Source organism: Typopeltis vanoorti, chromosome 14 (assembly GCF_054136105.1).
Source record: "Typopeltis vanoorti isolate ZY-2024b chromosome 14, IOZ_Tvanoo_1.0, whole genome shotgun sequence".
In the NCBI taxonomy this organism is placed as follows: domain Eukaryota; kingdom Metazoa; phylum Arthropoda; class Arachnida; order Uropygi; family Thelyphonidae; genus Typopeltis; species Typopeltis vanoorti.
In genome coordinates, this window is record NC_143562.1 from 94,984,250 (window position 1) to 95,003,111 (window position 18,862).

An 18,862-nucleotide genomic window follows, 5' to 3' on the forward strand; every position below is an offset into this window, starting at 1 on the left:
TAAGAATACAAATTGGTCAGCTAAATCCCAAATTTCCAGCCCATCCTTGTTCATTCAGTATCCAAGTAGATACCCAACAGGGTGCACCGCAAAAAGGTGAGGAGTGGACATTAGGTCAGAAGCCCTGGTTGGTTCTCCGCATTCCTTTGAAGGCTATGTGGAGGTCTCCTCTCAGTTATACAGCTTTAACCCTTAAGCACCCCTTGTTAAGAAGTAGAATAATAAATTTATATTCTGAATATGTTTTATTGTCTTTCAGTTTCATGGTTTTCCTTTAACTAGGCCCTGAGATACACTAATTCTTTTATAAAAAAAATTAAGGGTGAAAGAAGAAATCTGAGGAAAGAATTATACTTTATCCCATAGGGTTATTATATTTGATTAGTGCATTTTCGATTAATACGCCTGTTTTACAGAATGCATTAGGCACATTAATCGAGGGATTGCTGCAATTACATGATGATGGAACAGAGGTCAGTTAGATGTTGTTTTTAAAGGCAGATAAATGGTAAAATTGTGTGTGTGTGTGTATTTTTTTTTTACTTGCAGCAAATCTTCATTTTTATTTTTAAAATAGCTGATAAAATTCCAAATATATCAAACTCACTGTATTAAAGATTAAAATGGAAAATAAGGGGATAAAAATCCTTTGTTTTATAGTCAGTAAGCAAACTAAAGATCGATAACTACGATCTATAAGTTTGATGCCAAAAAACTATCGGTGAAGGCAATTCTAAAAGATTAAAATATTAAAGATTTAAGCAAGTTATACAAAAATCTGAAGCACAGTATAATGGTTATATAAAGTTAAAAGCATTACCAACTGATTAGAGACATCAGCATGATCCTTTCTTGTCATACCATCACCGATTGCAGATTTCATCAACCGAGAAAGTGATGGTAACACATTAATGGGTGGATATATCTTTAAAAGGAAAAAAAGTTTGTATGTATATATATATATATATAATATACAAAGAAATATATTTTTATCTGTATATACACACACACATGAAGAGTATGCAGAATTTGGTAGTTTTTACTCAACAAAGCAGCATTAACTTTAATTATTATGATTAATTAGTTATGCAATCTTTCTATATAGCACACTGAACAATATTTTTTCTAAAACAGAATTCAGGTTCTATGATAATAAATGTATTTATAAAAAATTTCCTCAGTGGCATCCTCTAACATATATTAAAGCACTGAGAAAAACAACAGTGGCTACCAGAAATCTTAATGAATGCTGAAATTCTCCAGAATACTCAATTTTTTAATATGTAGAACTCAAGACTTTTGATTAGTACAAAATTCAAATATCTCGAATCCTACGAATACCAAAAATCCTCTTTCAAAATTATAATTAATTCACAGAATGTGGTCAACTGCAATTTGTTTGCAAATTTAAGTCGAGCTTAAATTAGTTTAAATTTGTTTGCAAAATATTCCCAATGTATTTCCATTGGATTATATTTGTGGACTTAGGGTACCATGATAAATCACACTGTTGTACTATATAGGTACATTCTGTAAAACATTTTACAACATCAGTAAGGGAAAATTAGAAGCTAATTCATTCAAGAGCTTTGCATACCAAACCTAATGGACTGACTAAATCATACCAAACAGCCCTATGCTATTTAATGTCAACTGTAAACAATGTGTGAATGCAATGACTGCATGAACATTACTTGGAGTGAGTGAAACTCTAATCTTGTATTATTCCTTCATCCTTCTGTTAAAGTTTGGTATATAATAATATACAAATTGGAAGTTGTATTTCCAACACATTTTTAAAAATGTGGTTTTGTAGATGGGAGAATCAATGCCCACCACAAATGGACCTTGTTGTGGATTTTGGCAGTTTATCTGGAATGACAACATCAAAATCTCTAAACACGATGGATATGATGAGGTTATCAAACCTCTCCCTGTTCATTAACCAACATAACATGACCATGTAACATCGACCTACTATCAATATGCAAAACAGAAGACTATCTTACTAAGCATTTTAATGAACTAATCTTTAACACCAGCCTGATTGGCTAAGTGGATAGCCCTTGCTCTCCAAACCAGGGCATGGGTTGAAATGAATGTTAATGAGCATCGTTTGGTGATAAATGAATTTCATTGCCCAGACACTTCTGGGTAATGAAATTATCAAATGCTTGAAGTGACTTGAAAAACGTTCCATGTTTTATCTCTAGAACAGGGTTTCCAGATTATCATATGCCTAGCTTATACACAGAGAACTAATGTGGGAGAGGTTTATAACCTTTCATGGATGGGAGCCACATAAAATCACGATTAGTATGCTGCAAAATCTGACCCGCAAAGGTTAAAAATAGGAAGGTTCACATTAAAACATTTTTGCTAACAGACTCATAGCTTTGAGCAACATGAACGATATATTCAGAATAACAATTTACTATTTCTTTTCTAATTAAAACACAATAACTGTAAATATTTTTAAAATAAACTAAATTTAATAATTACATATTATATTAATATAATACCTTATACCTTACACTTGCTCTCTAAATACATCAAAACAATACAAAAACAGTTTGCAATTCAAGATAACAAAGTAAGACTTGCATGACCCTAGTAAACTCTTTTAGGTCACTGATGGATGTTGTATGACAGACACCATTAGGATTCACAAGAACTGTAATAACAATGAAAAAAAGTAAGACGATTTCCTAGCTCTCAGGAAACATAATTATTCTCATCAAGACTGGAACCATATTGAAGAACTTGCTACTTTCCTTGAAGAGGCATCTAAATTTGAACTGTTCCTGTAGAGAAGGCTTCATGTCTTTCCAAAGAATCCTACAGTTAACAGAAACTCATCTTGAAAATGTTAGATTAGTCCATATCTTATGAAATTCTTGTTCAAGCTGTTGCTCTATAACTTGATCAAAGTTGCAGAAAGAGATCTGGTAAAATACTTGAATTTTTTAATCGTCTTACTGTTACTCAAGTTTTTATGAATCCTTAATAACAGCATCTATTATAAGGCACCTGATAACAGTGAAACAAAACATTCATAAGACTTATTCTATTGACCTAGGACAAAATATTGGTATAATCTTGAGGCACAAGCATTCTTAAAATATGTATTGTATTAACTTAGAAATGCCTATTTAGGATGTAGATGAATTTCAACAGTCAGTGAGAGAGCACCATTCTGCTTATTAAAGATCTATGCTGCTTAAAAAAATTTCATGTCGGTTTCTAGTTAAAGTTCTGGATTATCTAAAAAGTTCGTACAGCCAATAGCCAATGTATGGCAGGTTTACGTCTATTATGGAAGGGATTCATATAAAAAATTCTTGTCTAGAACAACTGTTTATCTACAAAAGTTCAGATGGCAAGAATATCTGAAGATATCCACAATACAGAAATTTACTACACTGGAGATACTGGTAAACCTATTGCCAAGTTTCTATTTTATGTTATTTTATCTTTCTGTAAAAAAAAAAAAAAATGAAACTGTATAAAATAACAATCTGTGATAGAAGAGTAGCTAGCTTTCATCCATTGTATATTTGTGAATATCAAAACATATTCTTTACTGGATAATATGTTTTGAAACATCAAAACATATTATCCTTTCCTTCATGCTTGCATAGTGATCAGAATACATTATTCAAATTATGGAAACAACTAGTGTTAGAGTAAAACTTTACTTTAATATAAACACTTGATGTTTCGACACTCGCATTAAGGTCATTAGTTGGAGTATACACAAATATACAAAGAAAAAAGCTGCACTACAATCATCCGGTGAGGGGGAAAAACCTTACTACATCAAAGTTGGAGTCCTATTATTATTATTCATTAGGATACAAAATTAAATTAAGGTGGAGAGTAAGATGTTTACAAAAAGGAAAACATTAATAAATAATAAATAAAAAGAAAAAAATTATTACTTAAATAAGTCATCATCATCATCAAATTCCTGCCATGTACTCTCAAGGGGTGTACAGGATATGATAGTACTACATGAAAAAAATTACATCATTACTAACTTCCTATCAATAATTTTCCTCCAAATCAATCTGTTACTTGTCAAGACTCCAACATTATCAGATCTTATATTTCTATCGTTTAAGGCACTTTGTACCGTATCAATCCACCTATATCTTGGTCTTCCTCTGGGTCGTTTTGCTGCCAACCTGGCAGAGAACACTTGTTTTGCTAATCTTTCCTCTCCCATTCTATTTAAGTGACCATACCACCTGAGATTAGCTCTGCTAACGCATTCCTGGATGCTGACAATGTCAAGTTCTTTCCTAATATCCTCGTTATTAATATGGTATTGCCATTGATGCCATCTATTCATGCCTATAATCTTTCTCAGGACTCTCATATCTGCCGTCTCTAGTCTTTGGTCAAGTGTTTTACTTCTGACTCAGCTCTCAGATCCATAAGTTAAAACTGCTTTGAACACTGTCTTGTATACAGCTAATTTAGTGTTCCGACTAATTTCTCTCTTATTCCATATGAATTTATTCAATTGACTTCCTACCATACCAGCTTTGCTGATTCTGTTGTTTATTTCTATATTTAATTTACCATCTTCAGTAAAAATTATGCCTAAGTAGCTGAAATGTTTCACTTGTTCCACAGGTTCTCCATTCACAACACAGTTGACATTTTCAATGATTCTGCCTATTTTCATTGTCTTTGTCTTTTTACTGCTGACCTTCATACCATATCTATTACAACAGCTATTCAATTTAGTCAGAGAATCTTGCAGACTTCTAGCGGATTTATTTAGAAGTATAACATCATCAAAAGAGCTGACATTAACATCTCCAATTTTGATATCATGTTTAATACCACTTTCCTTCATAATGTGATCCATATAGATAATGAATAACAGAGGGGATAATGTACATCCCTGTCTCACACCAGATTTAACATTAAACCATCTTCCTGTACTTCCTTCAATTCTAACTGCTTACTTACAACTCAAATAAAGACTAAGTACTGCTTGATATAATGCCCCATTGACACCATATAACTGTAGCGTATTGAATAGCTTCTCTCTTGGCACCTTGTCATATGCCTTTTCCAAATCAACAAAACTTAAATACAGATCTCTGTTATATTCCCATGCTCTCTCGACTATTTGTTGTAAAGTGAAGATCAGATCCTGACAGCCTCTATTTGGCCTGAATCCAGCTTGTTCTTCACCAAGCTTTTCTTCCAGAATTTTTCTCAACCGTTTCTCAAGTATACTTGCATAGATCTTGCCAGGAACACTCAGTAGGGAAATACCTCTATAATTCTCACATTCAGTTTTATTTCCCTTTTTATATATGCGTACTATGAGAGCTCTGCTCCAATCATCGGGAATTTGTCCCTCTTTCCAGGCTTTCTGAACTATGCATTGCAGCCATTGTAAGACTCTTATACCACCATACTTCAGCATTTCTGGTCGAATATCATCTACTTCTGCTGCCTTTCCACATTTCAAGCCTTTGATGGCTTTTTCTACTTCAAGTATGGATATGTATTCTGACTGCATGCCTGGGCAGTGTTTTTTACCACTGTGCTGTCATCACTGCTTGTTTCATTTAGCAGTTTTTCAAAGTAATTACACTCCATACTTCAAGGATATCCTTTTCTCCCATTTTCATGTCACCTTTATCATCTCTAACTCCTTTTACAGTACTCTTTCCTCCATTCTTAAGCTTCTTCAACAACCTCCAGAATATTTTGCCACCTTCTTGATATTTATTTTCTATATTCTTACCAAAGTCTTCCCATGACTTTTGTTTAGCTAGTTTTACACAGTGTTTAGCATTCTTGCATTTGTCTCTGTATTGTCTAAGAGCACAAGCTGACTTATTTGCCAGGAACTTTTGATATGCTTTCTTCTTTTCCTTCACTGCCTCTTTAACTTCCCCTGTCTACCAGGGAGTTCTGATTTTTTTATCCTTGCAGACAACCTTACCACATGCCTCTCTGGCAGAATCAATCAATGTTTTCTTCAGAGTTTGCCACCGAATCTCCAAGGTTTGATTCCTGTTCTCAAACTCTTTCATTTTTTCTTCAATAATCTGTGTATTTTAGTCTACAGTTCACATCTGAGAGCTGCTCAACCTTTATTCGTTTTAAAACTTTCTTACATGTTATTCTTTTCAATATGAAATTCAATTTTATCCTGCTCAAGACTAAATAGCGATCACTTCCAATTTCAATTCCTCTGTACACTCTGGTGTCCTGCACTAGGGAGAAAACATCACTATCAACAATAACATAGTCAATGAGACTTTTCTTATTCCTGGCCTCTTCTCTCCATGTGAATTTGTGCACATTTTTATGTTGGAACATGGTGTTAGTAATAACCAGTCCATGTCCTGAGCAGAAATCCAACAGATATTTGCCATTACTATTAGCTTTGCTCTTTTCTCCAAATTTTCCCAAAATATTTTTGTATGTCTCACAATCATTTCCTACTCTGCTATTTAGATCCCCAACAAAGACCAACTTTTCCTTTTTCATTGTGTCAGTTGCTTTTTCTAAAGCCTCAAAAAATTCCTCCACTTCTACCTTAGTAGAACCTTCTGTGGGACCATAGGCACAAATAAGTGTCATTGTCAAGTTCCCCATTCTCATATTTGCCCACATTACTCTACTTGAGACTGACTGCCATTCAACAAGATTAGCCTCGTATTTTGTGTTGAATACTATGGCTACTCCTTTTCCTTGATTGTCATTGCCTGAATATAACATTTTGAATTTATTGCTCAGAAAGATCTCACCAGTTTTTGTCTTTTTTGTTTCAGTCACCCCTATTATGTTGATCTGGTACTTATCTAATTCCTCAGCTAGCTCCATTTCTTTGCCATTCAGGCTTCTTATGTTGATAGTACCGATCTTTAACTCTGGTGATGTTGAGTTAGGGTTTGTTTTCAAATTCGTTCCAGTAGCTGACTTTTCGCTGTTCGCCCTGGTTCCCTGGCGAAAACAACGGGGGCCTTGTTTAACCGGGCAACGCCCCAGCCGGCATGAAATTTTGTCATGTCGTACCATCATTTTTTATTTTGGTTTAACCAATAAGAATACAATTTGGTCGGCTAAATCCCAAATTGCTAGCCCATCCTCGTTCGTTCAGTATCCAAGTAGATACCCAACAGGGTGCACCATGAGAAGGTGAGGATTGGACATTAGATCAGAAGCCCTGGTCGGTTCTCCACATTCCTTTAAAGGCTATGTGGAGGTCATCTCTCAGTTATACAGCTTTGACCCTTGTGCACCCCTTATATAAGTATATTACAGCCATCGATATGGATAGGGGCCAATAAAAGCAGAAAAATTGCTTCAAGTCCTAAGTCAGGGTTTGCTGGAAACTAAGCAGACTGAATGTATGCCATCCAAATTATTGGAATTTTTATGCCACCATTATTGTTAAGATTGGAATGTTTAATCAAAATTTCACAGGCTTCTTTAAATTTCCGTTCATACCAGGTTTTTGTATAACCTGGTATGTAATGAGTGAGTACTTTTCCAATCAATTTGGTGTAGGGTGTTAAGAGTGTGATCTGAGAGGATAGCTTCACCAAAATTGTTAAATGTAATGTGTCGTTTATGCTTTTTTTAAGGATAGGGATTGTACATCATTTCCACAATATAAGGTAAGTTACAAGTGCAATAGATGCAATAAACTCCAGGATGTGCCAATGGGGGGTAGAGGATCCTTAAAGGGGTTGAATATGTTTCTTAATTTTAAAGGTGGTTTAATATTCGCAATATTCAATGATGGCACAACACGACAGAATTTCACGCCGGCTGGGGCATTGCCCAGTTATACAAGACCCCCTGTTGTTTTTGCCAGGGAACCGAGGGCAAACAGCAAAAAATCAGCTACTGGATCAAACCCTAAAACACACCCCCAACTCAATATCACTAGAATTCAAGATCGGTGGTATGAAGATAACAAGCCTGAATGGCAAAGAAATGGAGCTAGCTGAGGAATTGGATAAGTACGAGATCGATACAATAGGGGTGTGACTGAAACAAAAAAAGGCAAAAACTGGTAGGATCTTTCAAAGCAATAAATACGAAATGTTATATTCAGGCAATGTCAATCAAGGAAAAGAAGAAATAGCCATAGTATTCAACACTAAATATGGGTCTAACCTTCTTGAATGGCAGGTAATTTCAAGTAGATTGATGTGGGCAAATATCAGAATGGGGAAATGGACAATGAGACTTATTTGTGCCTAGGGTCCCACAGAAGGTTCTACTAAGGTAGAAGGGGAGGAATTTTTTTGAAGCTTTAGAAAAAGCAACTGACATAATGAAAAAGGAAAAGTTAGTCCTTGTTGGGGATCAAAATAGCAGAGTAGGAAGTGATTATCAGGCATACAAAATTATTTTGGGAAAATTTGGAGAAAAGAGCAAAGCTAATAATAATGGCAAATACTTGGATTTCTGCTCAGGACATGGACTGGTTATTACTAACACCATGATCCAACATAAAGATGTGCACAAATTCACATAGAGAGAAGAGGCAAGGAATAAGAAAACTCTCATTGACTATGTTATTGTTGATAATGATGTTTTCTCTCTGGTGCAGGACACTAGAGTGTATACAGAGGATCTGAAATTGGAAGTGATCACCATTTAGTCTTGGGCAGGATAAAATTGGATTTCATATTGGAAAGAAGAACATATAAGAAAGTTTTAAAGCGAATAAAAGTTGAGCAGCTCTCTGATGTGAACTGTAGACTGATATAAACAAACATTATTCAAGAAAAAATTGAAGAGTTTGAGAACAGGAACCAAACCTTGGAGAAAAAGTCAGGATTTTCTTCAAGCCTTGAAGAAAATCCTGACTGATTCAGTCAGAGAGGCATGTGGTGAGGTTGACTAAGGATAGAAATATCGAAACTCCATGGTGGACACAGGAAGTTAAAAAAAGGCAGTGAAGGAAAAGAAGAAAGCATATCAAGTGTTCCTGACAAATAAGTCAGCTCGGGCTCTTAGAGAATACAGAGACAAATGTAAGAAAGCTAAACACTGTGTAAAATTAGCTAAACAAAAGTCATGGGAGGACTTTGGTAAGAACATAGAAAATAAATATCAAGAAGTTGGCAAGATATTCTGGAGGTTGCTGAAGAAGCTCAGAAATAGAGAAAAGGATGCTGTAAAAGGAATTAGAGATGATAAAGGTGACATGAAAACAGGAGAAAAAGATATCCTTGAAGTATGGAGTAATTACTTCGAAAAATTGCTAAATGGAACAAGCAGTGATGACAGCAGAGTAGTAAAAAATGCTGATCAAAAGCATGCAGTCAGGAATACATATCCATACTTGAAGTCAAAATAGGAATCAAAAGCCTGAAATGTGGAAAGGCAGCAGGATTAGATGATATTTGACAGAAATGTTCAAATATGGAGGTATAAAAGTCTTACAGTGGCTGCACTGCAAAGACGAGGTCTAAATTTTAGGCTATTTTTAGGTTTTAAGCTTATGTTGGTTGTATAAGACGACCTCCCCCAATTTCTTCTTTCTTGTATTAATGCATCATTAGGTATTGTTGTTATATCCGTTATTTTTATATGTATGCATATCCGTCATTTTTTGCATAGCATAGATTTAGTATTTATGCAAATTACCTTAATTAAAAGTTATTAGCCCCAATTTTAATTAATTATTAATTTCACATTTTTTTTTTAATTTTAGGATTATTAAAATTGTTATTTAAAATCATGGAACCAGCAACAAAACGAAGAAAGTATGAAGCTCTATTTAAAATAAGGATAATTGAAATGGCAAAGCAAACTAATAACTGTTCTGCTGCAAGAAAGTTTGACATAACCGAGAAGATGGTAAGAGAATGGAGGAACAAAGAAGATATTTTAAAAAAACTGCCAAAGAAAAAATATGCGATGAGAATGGGGATCTCCTGATGGCTGTAACTGGAAAATCATGTTGCAGAATGGGTATTCGAACAAAGCAGAATTGTTATCTTGTTACAAGAAATATGATTAGAGCATATGCACGAAAATGGTTAAGACTGAATCCAGAAGAAAGAATAGAATTTCAAGCAACTTCAGGATAGTGTAATCATTTTATGAACAGAGAAAATCTGATAATATGACAAAAAACGAAAATTTCTCAAAAACCACCAGCAGATCTTGACCACAAACTTACCAATTTCCATAAATTTATTATTCAGTTGAGACAAGAACATAAATATCTATTGTCAAATATTGTTAATATGGATGAAACTCCTATGGGCTTTGATATTATAAGAAATAAAACAGTGGAGTCGAAAAGTAGTAAGAGTGTGCTAGTTCGAAGTACAGGTCAAAATAAAAACAAGGTTTACGGTTGTGTTGTCATGTTTTGCTGATGGAACCTAGTTAAAACCAATGATCATCTTCAAATGTAAAACTAAACATAAGATAAAATTTCCTTCAGGTGTGTTTGTACATTTTCACAAAAAAGGATGGATGGATGAAAATGGTGTGAAATTATGGATAAATAATGTGTGGAACACGCGACCAGGCGGTATAATGAAGAAATGCAGTTTATTAGTATGGGATATCTTTCATAGTCATTTAACTGAGAATACTAAAAGTCTTCTAGGAAAAAAACACACAAAAACTGCTGTTATACCAGGTGGTTTAACTTCTATACTGCAACCACTAATGTCTGCTTGAACAAACCATTTAAAGATCATATGTGAGAAGAGTGGAATATTGGATGTTTACTGGTGAAAAATAATTTACAAATGGTGGATCTATGCATGCTGCATCATTTGATATGTTGTGCAATTTTGTGATCAAAGCATGGAATAAAGTAAACGTAGAGACTGTAATAAAATCATTTAAAAAGTGTGGTATCTCTAATCTTATGGATGGTACGGAAGATGATCTGTTGTGGGACACTGATGATGATGAAAATGAAATCAATTCACCGGATTCGAACTGGGATCCATATGATGATCATTTAAACAATTAAGTTGAAGAACTATTTCAACAGATGAAGAAAATTAACATCAAAACTGAGGTTAATGATTATTTGTTTTTTAAGACTTACATTTATTGTAATATTTTAAATAAATTTATGTAACAAAAAATTAATCTGATTTGTTTATAAACACTCCCTATTTTCTTATATAACGATGCATTGTAACTACCTAAATGTTCATCCAAGAAATTAAGCTTCCCTTTTTATACTCGTATAAGATGGACGACCCATGATTTCGAGGAGTTTTCTGTAGTATTTGAGAGTCGTCTTATATGCTGACATATACGGCATATATAATTTACTAATCAGAATTTGCTTTGTTAAACACACGCCACTAGGCATAATAATAATAATTAGGTATTTTCTTGTCAACTTTCTCTCAGAAAATAAGTTAAGATAATGAATTGTAGTGCCAGCATTTAACCATGCAGGACAACTTGATAGTAACAAATATTTATTCCAAGAATTTTTTGAAGAGAAGTATGGATGAGCAATGACCTTCTAGATTTCTGCTGCAAGCAAACCTATTCATGGAACAGTTTGAGAAAAAACCCTTACGACACCATGGAACATGACCTAAAGTGTAGCTATATTATGTTGATGATATATTCATCATTTGCCTGGCTGTACTTACCAAATACAAGAATTTGTTTCTTGCCTAAATAATTTTCACCCTAGGATCAAATTCACTTTGGAAATAAAATGTAATATGTTGTAAGTTTTTTCCACTTGGTTAGACTATAATAAATTTAGTTTAATCCTTTATCCAGGTAAAGTATTAGGTAAAGATGACTTCTCCATTGCTTCCACCGCCTCTGGGTCTGGCTCCCACTGACAAGACCTCAATAAAGGCCAAAACCGGTCTGGGTAGTGGCCCTTCCCTTAATGCATAGCATTATACATGTCCGCAAGGAGATGTGCTTTGCATTATGGGAGATACTAAGACAAGGAATGATGAGAGCTTAGTCCACCTTAACCACAAGTTGCCTGGGTCCTGAAGATACTTCAGGAGCAAACTTTGTTTGCTTACACTTGGATAAAGGATTAAACTAAATTTATCATAAAATGTAATGGTTTAACATTACCATGACATGCTAGTAGAAGTATCTAAGCGAAACTTACTGTTTATAAAAAAGCCAGCTCATACTGGAAGACACTTGCATGTTAAATCATCATCACCATCCAGTGCAAAAAAAATTGGCATTAAACAAATTCTAAGAGATAGAGTATATAAAATCTTCAGCAGTACAGATAAAAGAAACCAAAGCTTGATTACCTCATTACCTCCATACTACCAGGGAATGGCTATAACAGAACAATGATCAATAAAATACCACATAACCCCCCTCCCCCACCCCAGTAGACAGCTAAATGAACATGAACAAGTTTTCAGAGGAGTGGTAATTCTCATCTATTCAGTCATTTCAAAGTTGTTCTGTCAATTAGGGTATCAAAATTGTCTGTTCCCCCACCCCCCACTTCCCTAACAAGATTTCTAATCTCCTTAGCCCATCCACCATTTACACCTGGTGTTTACAAGATTGCCTGTAGGATACGTTATGTGGGACAAACAGAAGGTCAAGGGATTTGGATGTTAGAACATTTCAACACAAAGAAAAAAAAGGAAACACAAATGAAGATTGGCAGAACATAGCACATACAACAAAATCCAAACATTAAGTATTGTGGCAGTGCAATGAAATGCTGAAATATCATACAACAGTGCAAAAAGAAACAAGGCAGTGCAGTGGCAGGCATAATGACACCAACTATCATGCGTCCTCATAACACATGCATGCATTCCATTATTAGTTTATCTTTTTTTAAAAATTTTCATTGTGATCTTTACTCGCTTTTAGCTTATTTTTTTATTTTTATTCACTACTCCTGATGATGTAAAACAGTTATTTCATGAAACTAGTGAAGTGCCTGAATAAATATTTGTGTGGTTAAACACTGGCACTATAATTCATTGTCCTCATACCACAGAGGCCTTCATAAAGAAATTAAGTTTTCCAGATTATGAGTGGGTTTGAAAACTCGATATGTTGAGAAAAAAGGACTGTTGTGCTCATGCAAGATACAAAAATAGAACAAACAACTATACAATCAACAAAAGTAGATGAAGTGCATTTCAGTACTTAAAGAAAAAAGAAGAGACACATGCAAAACTCACATTTCATCTGCACTATAATATCAACCATGGCAAAACAATATAAAACCACAATATATATGTGTACCAGAAATAGTTTCCAACATTAAAAACACAAGAGAACAGATGTGAAACTTAGAAACGAGTGAACAAACACAAAAACAGTTAATCTTGTTTTTGTCACAATATCTTTACATAGCCACATAACTTATAAAATATATCTGATTAAAAAAAAAGAAGTTTATTATAATGCTCCTGAAAATAAAAAAAGTGTTTTGCATTCATGTGCTTACTTGTCTATTATGTAACTGACGATCAACATATATTTGACCCTCTGTAATATATCCAGTCAAATCAGGAATAGGATGAGTAATATCTAAAAATAAAGCAGTTAGAAATAAATATTTCCTATTTGCAACAGCATGATATATTGTAACTCCTAATTCTTGTTAGAAAATAAAAACTGATATTCAAATCAAATTCCACACAACTGAAACAATTCTCATTCCACTCAGCTACATTTAAATAAATAAATATATATATATATAAAAAAAAAATCTTTCATTACATATGCACTTGCAAATGAAATTTGTAAACCCTTCTTCCTCCCTGAGACTTTCCCACACCACACACACACCCAGAGCACTGCTGGGCTGAAGATTTACAACTCCTCATGCGTAGGAATATAAAGATTTTATATATACACTCCCTGTCCAAAAAGAAACCGAACTTTTGATAGAAACTAAAACACAGGCCAATTATAATTATTCAAATAATTTATTTCAATCAATATACTCTCCCTCAGCTTCGATACAGTGTTTGGCACGGTCAATTAATTTGTTAAATGAGTTTTTTATATTGGTTTTTAAGATACTGTTGAGGGTTGTGGTCACTGCCGCTTGAATGTTTTCAATGGTGTCGTATTGCTTTCCTTTCATTGGCAAATGAAGTCGAGGGAAGAGAAAGACGTCACAGGGTGCTAAATCAGGTGAATATGGCAAGTGATCCAACACACAAACTTGGTTTTTGCTCAAATGTTCGAATGATGAGATGGTGCATTATCGTGCAAAAGTGACCAGCTGCCTGCATCACGATATTGCCGTAAGCAACGAATTCTCGCTATCAATCGCTTCAAAACTTCAAGATAAAACTCACCATTGATCGTTTGGCCAGGCGGAACAAATTCTTTGTCGATAATGCCCTTGGAATCGTAAAAACAAATCAGCATTGTCTTTACTTTTGACTTCTCCAAGCAACTTTTTTTCGGATGCCCCTCTTCTGGTGGTCTCCACTCAACACTGGCACTTTGTTTTGGGCTCATACTCAAAACAGCATGTTTTGTCACCTCACCAGTAATGATCGTTTCAAGAAAGTTTGAGTCCTTACAAGCGGTTTTAATGAGGTCCTTGCAGTGTTCAATTTGATACATTTTTTGGTCGTCAGTTAACTTGTGTGGAACAAAAATTCAATTTACTAAGGCCCAAACTCTTGGTCAAAATGTTGTGCACAGTTGATTTTGGAATCCCAAATTCATCTTCAATCAATCTCACAGATGATTTCGGGTTTTTCACGAACTTTTCGGATGTTAACTTCGCTCAGTCCAGTTTTTGGATGGCCTGGTTTTTCATCATCCTCAAGCGTCTCACGACCTTTGAAATCACTTGAACCACTTGTAAACTTGAGTAAGTATGGGATAAGCATTCATCACATATGCTTTTTGAAGCATTTGATGTGTTTCTGTAAAACTTTTACTAAGTTTAACACAAAAGTCAATCACAGTCCTCTGTTTTAAACTTATTTTCCGACCGTTCGTCAAAACACACTATCACTATAACTCGGCTTCTAATGAAACAAATGTCATAAACAGTTGACACAACACTAATGAAGGTTGCCACTTCCGACAACAAAAAGATACAACAGGTGGCGCCACTAGTTTCTTCTATTTTGAAAAAGTTCAGTTTCTTTTTGGAAAGAGGGTGTATATAAGTTGAAGTTTACAATAAAGCAAAACCAAGAATTATTTATTATTTTGATAACACCAACAAAGAAAAGTGAAAAGAGTATCTCTCTCTCTCTCTCTCTCTCTAACAAAACAAAATAACTATATACAAACCTATAAAATCTATACCGGAATAAAAAAGGAAAGTACAAATGTAGGTCATAAAAACTGTATGACCTACATTTGAAAATACTGCATATTATAACTGGTGGAATGGAAGAATATTACAAATTAAACTCAAAACTATTATGAGACCACCATAATCAGGATCTGTACATCAGAAGAGAAAAAAGAATAATGATATCTTGTATTAAAAAAAAAAAGGCAAAAATGGATAGATAAAACCAACAAAATAAATTACTTATTACTAGAATGAGATCTGAGTGTTATAATAGTTAATAAAATTCAAATCAACCACAGGTAAATTCAGAGAAGCTATCTGTAAGTGTAACAGTTGCAAATTATGATATTTTGTAATTTATAATAATGAGAATAATGAATTCAGTATTTAAACACAACGAAATACACAAATGTACATAGTCAGATTGTAGGTACAAATCACTTACTGATTACATAGTTGCAAAATTTTAAGCTGCCAGAATTACCATATTTTTCTGTGTATAAGACAATACTTTTTTCTAAAATTTTCACCACCACCACCATCATCAAATTCCTGCCATGTACCCTCAAGGGGTGTACAGGATATGACAGTACTACATGAAAAAATTACATCATTACTAACTTCCTATCTACAATTTTCCTCCAAATCAGTCTGTTACTTGTCAAGACTCCAACATTATCAGATCTTATATTTCTATCGCCTAAGGCACTTTGTACAGTATCAATCCACCTATGTCTTGGTCTTCCTCTGGGTCGTTTTCCTGCCAACCTGGCAGAGAACACTTGTTTTGCTAATCTTTCCTCTCCCATTCTATTTAAGTGACCATACCATCTGAGATTAGCTCTGCTAACGCATTCCTGGATGCTGACAATGTCAAGTTCTTTCCAAATATCCTCATTTTAAATATGATACTGCCATTGATGCCATCTGTTCATGCCTCTAATCTTTCTCAGGACTCTCATATCTGCGGTCTCTAGTCTTTGGTCAAGTGTTTTACTTCTGACCCAGCTCTCAGATCCATAAGTTAAAATTGGTTTGAACACAGTCTTGTATACAGCTAATTTAGTGTTCCGACTAATTTCTTTCTTATTCCATATGAATTTACTTAATTGACTTCCCACGATACCAGCTTTGCTGATTCTGTTGTCTATTTCTATATTTAGTTTACCATCTTCAGTAAAAATTGTGCCTAAGTAGCTGAAATGTTTTACTTGTTCCACAGGTTCTCCATTCACAACACAGTTGACATTTTCAATGATTCTGCCTATTTTCATTGTCTTTGTCTTTTTATTGCTGACCTTCATACCATATCTATTACAACAGCTATTCAATTTAGTCAGAGAATCTTGCAGACTTGTAGCGGATTTATTTAGAAGTATAACATCATCCGCATAAAGCAAAGAGCTGAAATTAACATCTCCAATTTTGATATCAGGTTTAATACCACATTCCTTCATAATGTGATCCATATAGATAATGAATAACAGAGGGGATAATGTACATCCTTGTCTCACACCAGATTTAACATTAAACCATCTTCCTGTACTTCCTTCAATTCTAACTGCTGACTCACAACTCAAATAAAGACAAAGTATTGCTTGATATAATGCCCCATTGACACCATATAACTGCAGCGTATTGAATAGCTTCTCTCTTGGCACCTTGTCATATGCCTTTTCCAAATCGACAAAACTTAAATACAGATCTTTGTTATATTCCCATGCTTTCTCGACTATTTGTCGTAAAGTGAATATCTGATCCTGACAGCCTCTATTTGGCCTGAATCCAGCTTGTTCTTCACCAAGCTTTTCTTCCACAATTCTTCTCAACCGTTTCTCAAGTATACTTGCATAGATCTTGCCAGGAACACTCAGTAGGGAAATACCTCTGTAATTCTCACATTCAGTTTTATTTCCCTTTTTATATATGGGTACTATGAGAGCTCTACTCCAATCATCGGGAATTCGTCCCTCTGTCCAGGCTTTCTGAACTATGCAGTGCAGCCACTGTAAGACTCTTATACCACCATACTTCAGCATTTCTGGTCGAATATCATCTACTCCTGCTGCCTTTCCACATTTCAAGCCTTTGATGGCTTTTTCTACTTCAAGTATGGATATGTATTCCTGACTGCATGCGTGGTCAGTGTTTTTTATCACTGTGCTGTCATCACTGCTTGTTTCATTTAGCAGTTTTTCAAAGTAATTACTCCATACTTCAAGGATATCTTTTTCTCCTGTTTTCATTCCACCTTTATCATCTCTAATTCCTTTTACAGCACTCTTTCCTCCATTCCTAAGCTTCTTCAACAACCTCCAGAATATTTTGCCACCTTCTTGATATTTATTTTCTATATTCTTGCCAAAGTCCTCCCAAGACTTTTGTTTAGCTAGTTTTACACACTGTTTAGCTTTCTTACATTTGTCTCTGTATTCTGTAAGAGTAAAAGCTGACTTATTTGCCAGGAACTTTTGATATGCTTTCTTCTTTTCCTTCACTGCCTCTTTAACTTCCTGTGTCCACCAGGGAGTTCTGATTTTTTTATCTTTGCACACAACCTCACCACATGCCTCTCTGGCAGAATCAATCAATGTTTCCTTCAGAGTTTGCCACTGAATCTCCAAGGTTTGATTCCTGTTCTCAAACTCTTTCATTTTCTTTTCAATAATATTTCTGTATTTTAGTCTACAGTTTACATCTGAGAGCTGCTCAACTTTTATTCGCTTTAAAACTTTCTTACATGTTATTCTTTTCAATATGAAATTCAATTTTATCCTGCTCAAGACTAAATAGTGATCACTTCCAATTTCAAATCCTCTGTACACTCTGGTGTCCTGCACCAGGGAGAAAACATCACTATCAACAATAACATAGTCAATGAGACTTTTCTTATTCCTAGCCTCTTCTCTCCATGTGAATTTGTGTACATTTTGATGTTGGAACATGGTGTTAGTAATAACCAGTCCATGTCCTGAGCAGAAATCCAACAGATATTTGCCATTATTATTAGCTTTGCTCTTTTCTCCAAATTTTCCCAAAATATTTTTGTATGTCTCACAATCATTTCCTACTCTACTATTTAGATCCCCAACAAGGACCAACTTTTCCTTTTTCATTGTGTCAGTTGCTTTTTCTAAAGCCTCAAAAAATTCCTCCACTTCTACCTTAGTAGAACCTTCTGTGGGACCATAGGCACAAATAAGTCTCATTGTCCAGTTCCCCATTCTCATATTTGCCCACATTACTCTACTTGAGACTGACTGCCATTCAAGAAGATTAGCCTCGTATTTTGTGTTGAATACTATGGCTACTCCTTCTTTTCCTTGATTGTTATTGCCTGAATATAACATTTTGTATTTATTGCTCAGAAAGATCTCACCAGTTTTGGTCTTTTTTGTTTCAGTCACCCCTATTATGTCGATCTGGTACTTATCTAATTCCTCAGCTAGCTCCATTTCTTTGCCATTCAGGCTTCTTACGTTGATAGTACTGATCTTTAACTCTGGTGATGTTGAGTTGGGGTTTGTTTTCAGATTTGTTCCAGTAGCTGACTTTTCGCTGTTCGCCCTGGTTCCCTGGCAAAAA

The 18,862-nt window shown here is 34.6% G+C and overlaps 1 protein-coding gene across 1 annotated transcript in view; it reads right to left on the reverse strand.

The window, feature by feature from the left end:
- Vha55 (V-type proton ATPase subunit Vha55) overlaps positions 1–18,862 on the reverse strand; it is a 243,961-nt gene that overhangs the window by 43,779 nt on the left and 181,320 nt on the right. Inside the window, exons 11-12 of the mRNA XM_090404303.1 lie at positions 13,451–13,533; positions 821–925 (exon numbers count right to left, since the gene is read on the reverse strand). Coding sequence (XP_090260429.1) covers positions 821–925; positions 13,451–13,533 — 188 coding nt within the window. The remainder of the gene's footprint in view (positions 1–820; positions 926–13,450; positions 13,534–18,862) is intronic.